Here is a 12,517-nt window from a genome sequence, read left to right on the forward strand (position 1 = left end):
TGTCCCTGACCTTACCCCATCCCACCTCAATAGTAGCAGTAGTGCTTTGAAATACAACATGAATAGAATATAAGTATACTGTACTTATTGTATGGCGCAAGTACACAGTGATTTCAGCTACTTAATATAAAAATGTAAGTATTTAGCTTAAAATACCTTGATGTAATTAATGTGGTGTGTATTTTTGTGTGGAAGGGATTTATTGTAGTCACACCTTGCGGAAGAGCCTCTGACTTCCCCCTCCTGCGGATGTGGGGTAATAGATGTAGACATTGTGGTCCTCGGCACTCACTGGCTTCTCTACAAAAGGCTTCTGGAAAATCTCCCCGTTCACCTCCACATGGTCCTCTCCCTCCACCAGATTACACTCTACAAAAACATCACACAAATAAAAGAGCAACCTCCTGAAGAAGCCATAAAAATGATTTAGAAACAGGATATTTGGGTAGTTAAATGCACACGGTCAGGTTCTCAATGAGAGATCGACGGCGCGATCAACCAAATCAAATTCACTCTACACAAGCTATGCAAAGAGAAGCACTGTTTTATACAAGGAAAATAGGCAAAGAAAATTCATTCACAGGGTCTTGATTTGATTAGAGTAAGATTTCAGTGAATTCAGTTGAAAAGTACAAAAATGCTCTCAACAAATCTATTAATCTACAAAGGGAACCTGCGACCATATTAATCATTCACAAACCCATTGTAAAACAGAGAAATCGGCTTAAAAAAAAATAGATAAAAGTTAAGTATCAAACCATCTGAGAACACACCACTGTGACGCAGATGATCTAAACTGTTCACTGGTGACACAGGCTTATTTTATGTAGTCCAAACTAGGTCAGTGTGAGATTTAAGGGAGTTAACAAACCTTCTGGCCTGGCAGGATCCCGGTTCAGAACCGCAAAGCGGGGAAGCTGTATTCCCTCAGCCTTCAGTATCCGATACACCTCTCTCCTAAACATGAAAATATTGCATAAGCATTAGGATTTTGAGGGATAAAAGGTCAATTGTTAAAAAGAAACCATCGATTTTATTTAAATGTTCTTCGAGAAAACCAAATGTTTGAACTGTGTTTAAAAAGCCTTTTTAATCTTCTATCAATAGGTCTACGTATCTGACAGCTTAACTTAATTATGCAAAAACAAAAAGTCCCATCTGTCATTCGCTCACCCAAAACAAAACCAACAAAATGTTTTTGTGTCACAGTGTCACAGCAATACCTCTCCCGCATGGCACTTTCGGGGAGTGGTAAACTCTTTGTTCTAATTTCCATGTGCTTTCCAGTACTGGAAAATCTGCCATCAACAAGCAGTTCTGAATTTAAGAACAGCTGAGATTTAGGTGTAAGCACCAGGTCACAGTCCACTTGCCATTGATATTCAGACCTTTAGGAGATTCTGTGGGTCACTGACCACTTCAGTAATGGGGAGCATTCTTTCCTCACTGCTCAGTCTGAGTTTGAACATCTATTTTATTTTTTATGATATCCAATAGGTAGAATGCAATGGTTTTCAAGTATTTTTTGTCTGTGTGCATGTACTCAATTAACTAAACCATTTATTTGTCATAAAAACAACAAAAATACAATACAGAGGAAATTATAAAAAACAAAATCAATTCTAGGGCTAAATATTACCCCTTAACGGATGATTACTATGATGACAATAGCAATTTTTGTGACTGCTTGTGAACAAACTCGGAGGCAACGGTTTCATTTTAATCAGCAATTACAATACCTGGGAGAACTCATCTATTTATCTAATATACATAATGAGCAAAGGGTTTTCCTGTTTTTAAAAGCATATAGAACAGCTGGCAATATCTTCTCTTTTAGAGCATCATTTGTGCTTAATAAACAATGCAATTCACGGAGCTCACCTGTCCTGAATAAAATACTGAAGGTCCAGATCATTGATGACAAATGGATTCCTCAGCTTCTTATAAGCTACAGCTTTATCTAGCGGGAATCCTTAAAAAAAAAAAAAAAAAAAAAAAAAAAAGACAATAATTAATGAACAAATTCACAAAAACAGGTTCATATCACGAAGAAAAGTACCTTTCTGTTCTTGCTCTCAGTAACACACACTGTCCAGCCAATCAGAATAGAGCATTCAAACCATGGAATACATTTCTACACAAACTTCACATAATTTGTAATGTTTGCAAATTATCATTAACCAAAATGTTATTAATTAAAAATGGGCATTTGTGGAATCCTTATACTGTGTTTTTATTGTTTGTAAATGTTTACATTAATGCAATTTTGTATTTATTACGCTATAATAAAATGTGACTTACGCACCATGCAACCTTTTTTTCCCTCTCAATATAAATTTGACCTGGTGTAGCTTATAGGTTAGGTGTGACTTATTTATCAAAATATACAGCAAAGAAATTTTTTTTGTAATCTGTTACAATGAACACAGACACTACGAACCTTTGGAATGGAAAGAGATGAGACAATCGCAGAGTGGCCAGTTTTCCACCGGCTCATTCAAAATGACTTCCTCTTCAAACGTAACCACAGTGATGTATTTAAACAGACAAAGTCTCTCCAGGATCTCCTTCATAGGTTTGGACTTTGACTTCTTAGACATGGCACAGATACCCACCACAATCTGTCTCTCGGGAGGCTGCAGATAACAACATGCGTCTCAAATTAAAATCATTTGAGCCACACTACAAGAAACTAAAATGCTTAGCTGCTAATAAATTGTTGCGTCATGGATCAAATTTGGATATTTCTTGCAATGTAAAAAAAAAAAAACCTCCCTCACTGACAGCTGCAACAGTACACCTGTCACCCATAATTCAAAGCGACAAACTAGTGGTTACGGAGCACTGGCTTTTTGCATCGTCTCCAGGAAAGTGCAGCTCTCGGTGCATTTTTCCAGGTTCATGTATTGTAATCCATCTATACTGTGCTCTAAATCATTAATGCAATATACAGGCATGCGTCTTGTCTTGTGTAATATAACTTTATTTTATTTATAGATGTCCTGACTTGAATTACTTTGAATATTCAAATATTTTCTCATGACGCTGTACTGTTTGTTTACGGGCAGGTTATAAGGAATCCTTTTTCAGCTTTTAGAAACGCAGCAGAACACAACTGATGAATAAGACAGCCGATTTGACAACCATACCGAATCATATTCGGCGTCATCTCTGTCTTCATCCTCCTCTTCCACATGTTCGTACAGGCAGTCATAACCGAGCACTCTGCCTGGATCCAGCAGCTCGTCTCCCTCGCCATCATCAGCTCCCACAAAAAAGCGCGGGTGATCCAAGTCCTCGTGCACAGACATATTCACCCGAGACAGCTGTCAGTGGTTCAGCAGAGGTTCATATGAAGATTAGAGCTGGTAACAACCAGCCTTACAGGCTTCTTCCTGCTCGTCGCAGCCACTCATCTTTACGTCTCTGTTAAACACAGCACAAATAACAACAGCTGACTTAGGGGCAGTTTCTACTGTTTTCTTATGCTCATCCAGCCTGCTTTTATTTGATCAAATAGACAGTAATTTCAAACATTCTTATTATTTAATAAATAAATGTAAAAAAAAAAAAAAAAAAAAAAAAATATATATATATATATATATATATATATATATATATATATATATATATATATATATATATATATATTTATATATATATATATATATATATATATATATTTTTATATATATATATATATATATATATATATTTTTTTTTTTTTTTTTTACACACACACACACATATATATATATATATATATATTTTTTTTTTTTTTTACACACATATATATATATATATATATATATATATATATATATATATATATATATATATATATATATATATATATATATATATATATGAACTGGTTTCATACATAGTCACCTATTTAAAATTATACTACATCTTTCACAAACATTTTTCACAGGCTTTTCACATCATTCACATGCCTTTAGCTATATAGTATATTTAGATATTAAAACAGCTTTAATAGGTTTATCAACCTTGGCACATAGTTATGTGGGTTTGGTCTTCTCAATAATATAATTTTCTGTTTAAAGTATTTTGGACAACCAACTGGTTCGGCTGTAACTTTGTTAGTTGCACCATGTGACTGATTTGGCCCACAAACATTAAGAAGTACAGTAATGTGTGTTGATATTCTTTTCTAGGGAATACTAATAAAACATTACGCAAAATGTTTAAGGTTTAAATTTTGTATTAGGCAATTAATTTTTTTAACTGCCATCAGGACATTTTGTCACCTTGGAATTATAAGCTTCTATCTGACATTTTTGTCAAAATTGAGTTATTCAAATAATCTCATTCTATGACATCTTATTATATTATGTGATATTTTTTGAGAAGCTCTGTACATATATACAAAAGCTTTGAAGCTCAATATCTCAAAACTGCTCAGAAAGCAGATGGATACTTATAAGTTGACGATTTGTATTAAACTTATATTTTTGACTGCTCTCCCCTTTAATTTTTTTTTACCATGTTCAGAATTATTACAAAACCATGTTCAGAAAAAATGCATTCAAGTTATTGTATCGTATGAACTGCACTGTTATTTTTGAACATGATCAACCCGTGAACTATTTTCTGTTGAATGTTTAATGGATTTACCTTTCAGATGTGTCAGAATAATCCCTAGACGACCACAAATTCAGAGATCCTATTATCCTGCAAAACAACAAAAGATAAAAAAAAATGGTCCAGTTTTTGAAATCAGAGTTTTAAATTAAAAAATAGCTTAAAAGCTGTGAAAGTGGGTTACAGTAAAAAAAAAGAAAGAAGAAAAAGACAGAACTGGGTTATTTCATGCTATGTGCTCATTTTCAAAGATGGAACTTCTCTAAAGATAAACACTGATAATTTGAACAGTACAACATGCACTCAATAAGATAAGGCAAATATTTGACCTTCTTTCCGGCACCCAAAACAAAACTGAACGATGCACCCAAAACTACTGGAACATCTAATATCTAATATTTCAGATCAGTCAATGCAATTGATGAAAAAAAACAATCTATTAAATATGTAGTTGACAATTGTAATCGTTAACATTTTATAATTTAATTATAAATTTTAAATAACTTTTTTTTTAACTTCAGTTACATAATTCTGTAAAATGTAACTAGTCACTTCCCAACACTGCCTATTATTGAAGTTTATTATGTTGACATGGTTAAACAATATGTATAAATGTTGCTTTGCAATACCAAAAATGGTAATCGCTTAAACTCTGCAACTGATTTTACTTCTGTATAGTGATGTACATCCATTCAACAGAATATTGAATGAGGAAAACAGAGGGTGTGTCTTGTTTTTTTTCTACTGAAAATTGATTGGATCTAGTAAAGTGGATGTTTCATTCAAAAATGAACAATAGCAGTTGGAGGGGCGTGGTTAATAATGTTATGCTCAAGACCAAGCTGTCAAACTGAGGTCATCAGAAAAGGCCTGCGAGTACACGATCTGTTCCTGCGCATGCGTGTAATAACGTAGTAGAAAACTTTGCGGTTACCCTACAGTATATTGGTATCACGCATGCAACGAAACAGTTGACGACCAGGCGTCAAAAAGTTTTTGTCCCAATAAAAATGGCATTCATCTAATAAACTTTATAGGATTTTTATTGAATATTATTTTATAATGTACTACAGTACTGAATTATATGCCACCTAACTACTATTTACACATCTATAGCTAAAGAAAATGCTATTTTAGTGTAAATAGAATGCTTTTTAGTGTAAATAGAATGAGGGGAGGAGCATTTTCAGATTTGTATTTAAGAATAAGGCGCCAATTTTTTTTATGGACTAGGACGGATGAATTGTTCAGTACAATCTTGATTTCACATAGACTTTAAAATCTTTTTAAAATATAAAATAATCAACTTTACAATTTCAGCACTTTACAGTAAAACATTGATGTTGAACAAAAGATAAGTAAATAAATGTATATATATATATATATATGTGAATTAATAAATCATCTCCATGCTATCTGTTGTCAACCCAAAGGAAATGCTAAGAAGAACCATGTCTCACTGCCTGAGAACATAAACGGAGCACTGCCATAATCCTAGGACATCTGTCACTGACAGCACCTGTCTGACAATACACACACACACACACACACACACACACACACACACATCACTCTCTCTCTCTCTCACTCACACAACAAAACACAACATACCGCAACACATCACTCACTCACTCACCACACACACACACACACACACACACAACAGAGAGAACGGAAATGATGATTACTTATTCGTCAAACAACACTAAACAAATAACGCAGGTGTCAAGTAACAGCACCAAAGTCACATTAACACCATAATCTACTTGAAGTTAATTAACTGTAAAAGAACGAATATTATCGAACTTTCACTAGACTGCTCCGAAGATTTTACGTACGTTTTTTTAGTTCACTTTGTCGAATACCTGCTTGCTAAAAGTCATATGAGCACGGCAATTTAAAAGCCAGTGGTATTTGTCTGACAGCATATGTATACGCAGCACAGAATGATTATCGGTTCAAATGAATTAGTAATGCAGGAAAAGTCAAGGCAGGAGGTCAGTCATGTGCAGTTTGATGTCTCACTTTTAGCAGCTAAAGAATCTTCCTGCACAACACGTGCAAGACGCTAGAGCTGATAAACAGCGAAGACTTTACATTCTTACCTGCTTTGAAAGAGCCGGAAGTGAAGTAGAGAGCCGTGGGCTGCTATGTTAGCTGTTCACAAACACAGAAATACTGAATGAGGAGAGCTAACGTTAGCACATATGCTAAAAGCACCAACAGCAAAAATCATCATCATCCTCCTTCAGCTAACGGGCACAAACACGAATAATCTCATTCTGATCTTCTGCAGGCCTCTGCGATTTTCCACCAATGGTGTATTACATCCATCTGTATGACTCCTGCACGAACGTACTCAAGTTCAGGCTTTAAAAATAAAAAAAAAAACACCAGTCAAAGCGGCGTGGCGTCAGGCGTGACGTCACCGCTAGGGCGGTAGATGCAGTGAAGGTGTTTTCCAATCAGTGGCTGTTTTCAAAGTAGACTGGCCGCTTTAAAGCTAAAATATTCTGCGTTAGATTAAAAACAGGAAAAGGTAATATTCAGGTTAGCAAACATTTATTTTCTACATTGTGCAACCCGAAAAAAATTCAAATGCACCGTATATCTATGTCATTTATACACAAAGAAATAACTAGACTCAAAAAATAAAGGTGAGGTGAAGTGCAGCAAATTAGTTTTATTTACACAAACTTAGAACTGGAAAGGTGAACAGAACAGCAAGGTTAAACGGAAAAAAAAACGTTGATAGTGAACAGAAACACAGGCACTATTTCACCCAAAAAAATTCAATTCTCAGCAGATTGCTTATTACGATAAGCTGGATTTCAAAAGTATGTTAAGTTTATGGTATAGAGTCTTGACGACCGAAGTCTATCCTCAAATCAATGATTTATTGGTTGCACTCCAGTTTGTTATTGTAGAGACATCGACTTTGGCCAGTGAAAGCTGCTGAGTCCGGACCTTCTGCTGCAGTCTTTGCGAGACTTAGGGTGGTTGACCAAGATGGTATTGCTTGGTTGAGTGTTCAGCCCATAATGAGACCACTACAGTTCAGTTAAGATTATGGATTCAAACTTATATGCACATAGCTAACACAGCCAAATGTATTGTTTTTCCTTATTAAAAGGCTATATTTGAAAATAAATATTTCCCTGGACAGTGCTTTGGCTCTTTGTCTTTGGATTCGCCCCTTTGCTCACACCCCAGGTCTGACACAAATAAATGAATTAAATAAGCTGCTGAACTTCTGAAGTCTTGGTACTGAGCATAATGAGCATAATCAGGAGCGTGAAATATTTTAGGCAAGACTATAGAGCAGGGGTCATGGAGGGCTGTTGCCCTGCAGAATACAGCTCTAACTTTCCTCAACACACCTGCCTGGAAGTTTCAAGCACACCTAGTAAGAAAGTAGTTTCAGGTGTGTTTGATTAGGTTTGGAGCTAATCTCTGCTGGACACTGGGCCTCCAGGACTGAATTTGGTGACCCTTGCTGTAGAGCATGCTGGCCCTCACAGAGTTTAAACTGAACTCAACCGACTTTAACTTTCTACTTTGACTGCTGTCATATTTACTCTGTAACAAGGTATAAGAACTTCACTCTTAAATGAATAGTTCACTCAAAATTAAAACAGCCTGTTTACAAACTTTCTTTAAAATATTCTTTCTTTGTGTTCGGCAGAACAAAGAAGTTCGTCCAGATTTGGAACACGAGAATGAGAAAAAGATGGCAGAATTTTAATTTTTGTGTGAACTATTCCTGTAACAATACCAGATCATACCAGAATGTAGGTATGCATGAATGTAATATAAATATTAATATTAATATTACTGACACTCTTTATAGTTATCCTAATTTAACATAAACTATTTTTCCTCTGTCAGAGAAATTGTGCAGACATGGAAAATGTATGAAATACATTAAAATAACTCTCGATTTCTGTACGCATTCTTGAATGACCTAAACATCTTGTGAAACATCATGAAGTGTGTAAATGTCTCTCCTCAACAAAAACATTATGTCATATCGTGGTTCGTCACCAAAGTAATTCAAACCTCTCCAAATATGACAGAATTAATGGCAGTCTTTGGAGGAGAAAACAGACTGGCTCTTTTAATGTAAACTATTAAATTCAGTTTGTGTAACGCTTTTCATTATGCAAATCCTTGTGAACCAGCTTTACAGGAAATTAAAAGTTTCTACATTATATTTATTAGTAGCTTATCAGTGGTGACTATCTCAAGTTGATGTCCATAATGGCAGAAATGTTCAGCAAAAATCATGAACAGGTTAGAATATCATCACAAAGTTGATTTATTTCACTAATTACAGTCAAAAAGTGAAACTTGTATGTTATATTCATTCATTACACACAGACCAATATATTCCAAATGTTTATATCTTTTAATTTTGATGATTATAACTGACAAATAATGAAAATCCCAAATTCAGTATCTTGGCCAACTGAAAAGTATGAACATGAAAAGAATGAGCATGTACAGCACTCAATACTTAGTTGGGGCTCCTTTTGTCTAAATTACTGCACCAATGCGGCATGGCATAGAGTCAATCAGTCTGTTGCACTGGTCAGGTGTTATGAGAGCCCAGGCTGCTATGGTAGTGGCCTTCAGCTCTTCTCCATTGTTTGGTCTGGCATATCGCATCTTCCTCTTCACAATGCCCCATAGATTTTCTATGGGGTTAAGGTCAGGTGAGTTTGCTGGCCATTTATGCACATGGATACCATGGTCCTTAAACCAGGTAATGGTAGTTTTGACACTGTGTGCAGGTGCCAAGTCCTGTTGGAAAATGAAATCTTCATCTCCATAAAGTTGGTCAGCAGAAGGAAGCATGAAGTGCTCAAAAAAAACTTCCTGGTATATGGCTGCGTTGACCTTGGACCTCAGATAACACAGTGTAACAACACCAGCAGATGACATGGCACCCCAAACTATCACTGACTGAGGAAACTCAGCAATATGGATTCTGTGCCTCTCCTCTCTTCCTCCAGACTCTAAGACCCTGATTTCCAAAGGAAATGCAAAATTTACTTTCATCAGAGAACATAACTTTGGACCACTCAGCAGCAGTCCAGCCCTTTTTGTCTTTAGCCCAGGTGAGACGCTTCTGACGCTGTCTGTTGTTCAAGAGTGGCTTGAAGAATGCAACAGCTGAAACCCATGTCTTGCATACGTCTGTGAGTAGTGGTTATTGAAGCACTGACTCCCGCTGCAGTCCACTCTTTGTGAATCTCCCCCGTATTTTTGAATCGGGTTTGTTTTACAATCCTCTACAGGGTGCGGTTATCCTATTACTTGTACACTTTTTTCTACATCTTTTCCTTCCCTTCGCCTCTCTATTAATGTGCTTGGACACATAGCTCTGTAAACAGCCAGCCTCTTTTGCAATTACCTTTTGTGTCTTGCTTTCCTTGTGCAAGGTGTCAATGGTCGTCTTTTAGACAACTGTCAAATCTGTAACCTACTAGTCTGAGAGACCATTTAAAGACCTTTGCAGGTGTTTTGAGTTAATTAGCTGATTAGAGTGTGGCACCAGGTGTCTTCAGTATTGAACCTTTTCACAATATTCAAATTTTCTAAGATACTGAATTTGGGGTTTTCATTAGTTGTCAGTTATAATCTTTAAAATTAAAAGAAATAAACATTTGAAATATATCACAGTGTTTGTAATGAATGAATATAATATACAAGTTTCACTTTTTGAATGGTATTTAAATGATATTCTAATTATATGACCAGCACCTGTAGTTAGTCAAAGCCATGTAATCAAACAGATACTATTAACTCCAATGTTTATATAGCACAATATGGTAGTTTTGTATCTTATGTGAGGATGAGGTCCTGAAAAAATAATGTTTTACTGAATCTTGCATCTTCATGCAAGAACTTTACAAAAGAAATCCCATATTTATTAAACAGGACTTCTTGTTGGTAAAATGCACATCAATCTTCTAGGGGAGTGCTTGGAGAGACAGTCACAGGAGTCACAACACACATATTGTGTTTAACCACCATATACTAAACCTTATTTAGCAAACACTGAGATGTAAGTACATAAAAAACAAAAGAACAACTGTCACAGGTGTGGGTGTAAGGGCAGTCAAGGACTTAAGTACAGGGTTAGACGGGTTTCACTGAAAGTCTAAAAATAAAAATAACAAACAACAATAACACAGCAGAGAAGAGTACATAGCCAGGAACCATGTGCTCAGATGCAAAAACATAGAAGTGTGCTCTACAAAACACGTTCTGGTTGTTGCCCAGCTGTGGAAATTCCCGGTACAAAACGCATTTCCACCTCGGGAAGGGGAATCTTCCTATGCTTGCTAAAATATCCTTTACCCCTAAGTACCCATGGTTTTATTGTAGTAAAAGTGGTAAAACATGTTTTTGGCATATTGATTAACATAACTACAGTATTACTACAACCATGTTTAATTTGCAACCATGCAGGTTGGCCAAGCCTGGCTTTCCTGGGAGGAGAGAGAACATCAATGGACTAGAGAATTGTGTATGTACTGTAGTGCTTTGGGTAACTTCTTGGCTGAAAACGTTTAGTTTTTATTGACTGACTCTCTAATGGTTTTGGTTGTGTTGGGCTTACCCGACAAAATCCCAGAGTTGGAGCAAGGAGTGTGTAATGCATCTTATCTTATGTCTGCCTGTTCCCCTGTGTCTTGTGCTTTGTTACAGGATGAAACGTTGAACGTATCAAATATGGCAGAGGAGTACTTCGACTTGAAGGAATTGTTCACTAAGTCCAGGGCTGCTTCTCTTCCTCCTCATTGTCCCTATGACTGTGCCTTAGATTTAGTACCAGTTATGTCTCCACATGAGGACAGGTTATACTCTCTTTCGAGTCCCGAGATGGAAGCCATAGAGAAATATATTTTTGATTCTCTATCAGCTTGGATCATTTGCCCCTCTTCTTCTCCATCAGGGGCAGGATTTTTCTTTGTCGCAAAGAAGGATGGCTCTTTGTGACCTTGCATTGACTACTGGGACTTGAACAACATCACGGTAAAGAATACTTATCCTTTGCCATTGATGTCTTCAGCATTTGAGCGGTTGCAGGGCCTTCTTCATTAATCAGACTTGTGCAATGCTTATCATTTGGTTCACGTAAGGGAGGGGGGTAAATGGAAAACTGCATTTAAAACCCCAAGGGGGCATTTTGAATATCTGCTTATGCCGTTTGGGTTATCCAACTTCCTAGCAGTTTTCCAGGCACCCGTTAATGATGTGCTGAGAGATATGGTTGATCAGTTCATATATGTCTACCTGGAGGATTTATTGATTTTTGCTTCGTGTGCAGCACATCAGGCGAGTGATCCAAAGGATGCTGGAGAATGGGCTTTTTGTCAAGGTGGAGAAGTGCGCATTTCATGCACAGTCTGTTCCCTTTTTAGGCTAGATCGTTTCAGAAAGAGTCCAAGGGATTACACATGGACCCTGATAAGGTTAAGGCTGTGATGGATTGGCCAACCCAGATTCCCGTAAGGCCCTGTAGAGGTTTCTGGGGTCCACCAATTTTTACCAATGTTTTCATTCGTAATTTCAGACAGCTAGCCACCCCTCCATCTAGACGGCGTTCAGGTAGTCCAGTGCAGCTGAAGCTGCATTTGCCACACTGAAGCGTCGCTTTGTTTCGTCTCCCATTCTTATTGCCCCTGACACTACACACCAGTTTGTTTTGGAGGTCGACCAGATCAGAGGTGGGGGTAGGTGAGGTTTTGTCCCAGCTGGCTTCCACGGATGATTAGATGCATCCCTTCACATTGTATTCACATCAATTACATAAACTACATAACTACGATATTGGTAACAGAGAGTTGTTTGCAGTTAAGTTAGCTTTAGAAGAGTGGCATCACTGGTTAGAAGAGGTACA

The 12,517-nt window shown here is 36.7% G+C and overlaps 1 protein-coding gene across 16 annotated transcripts in view; it reads right to left on the reverse strand.

Annotated features, from left to right (window-relative positions):
- Nucleotides 1–7,006, reverse strand: part of ppip5k2 (diphosphoinositol pentakisphosphate kinase 2) — a 34,367-nt gene extending 27,361 nt beyond the window's left edge. For 8 of the 16 annotated variants that reach the window (XM_043250383.1, XM_043250382.1, XM_043250379.1 and 5 more), the window contains exons 1-7: nucleotides 6,711–7,004; nucleotides 4,639–4,695; nucleotides 3,150–3,426; nucleotides 2,441–2,636; nucleotides 1,882–1,972; nucleotides 872–957; nucleotides 215–369 (exon numbers count right to left, since the gene is read on the reverse strand). In XM_043250383.1, coding sequence (XP_043106318.1) covers nucleotides 215–369; nucleotides 872–957; nucleotides 1,882–1,972; nucleotides 2,441–2,636; nucleotides 3,150–3,311 — 690 coding nt within the window. In that variant the 5' untranslated portion in view covers nucleotides 3,312–3,426; nucleotides 4,639–4,695; nucleotides 6,711–7,004. Of the gene's footprint in view, nucleotides 1–214; nucleotides 370–871; nucleotides 958–1,881; nucleotides 1,973–2,440; nucleotides 2,637–3,149; nucleotides 3,427–4,638; nucleotides 4,696–6,065; nucleotides 6,160–6,710 lie in introns of those variants that run through there. The other 8 variants (XM_043250386.1, XM_043250384.1, XM_043250387.1 and 5 more) reach the window with 5 other exon arrangements.
- Between the last annotated feature and the right edge of the window lie 5,511 nt (nucleotides 7,007–12,517).

The sequence above is a fragment of the Puntigrus tetrazona genome, chromosome 10 (assembly GCF_018831695.1).
Source record: "Puntigrus tetrazona isolate hp1 chromosome 10, ASM1883169v1, whole genome shotgun sequence".
Taxonomy (NCBI): domain Eukaryota; kingdom Metazoa; phylum Chordata; class Actinopteri; order Cypriniformes; family Cyprinidae; genus Puntigrus; species Puntigrus tetrazona.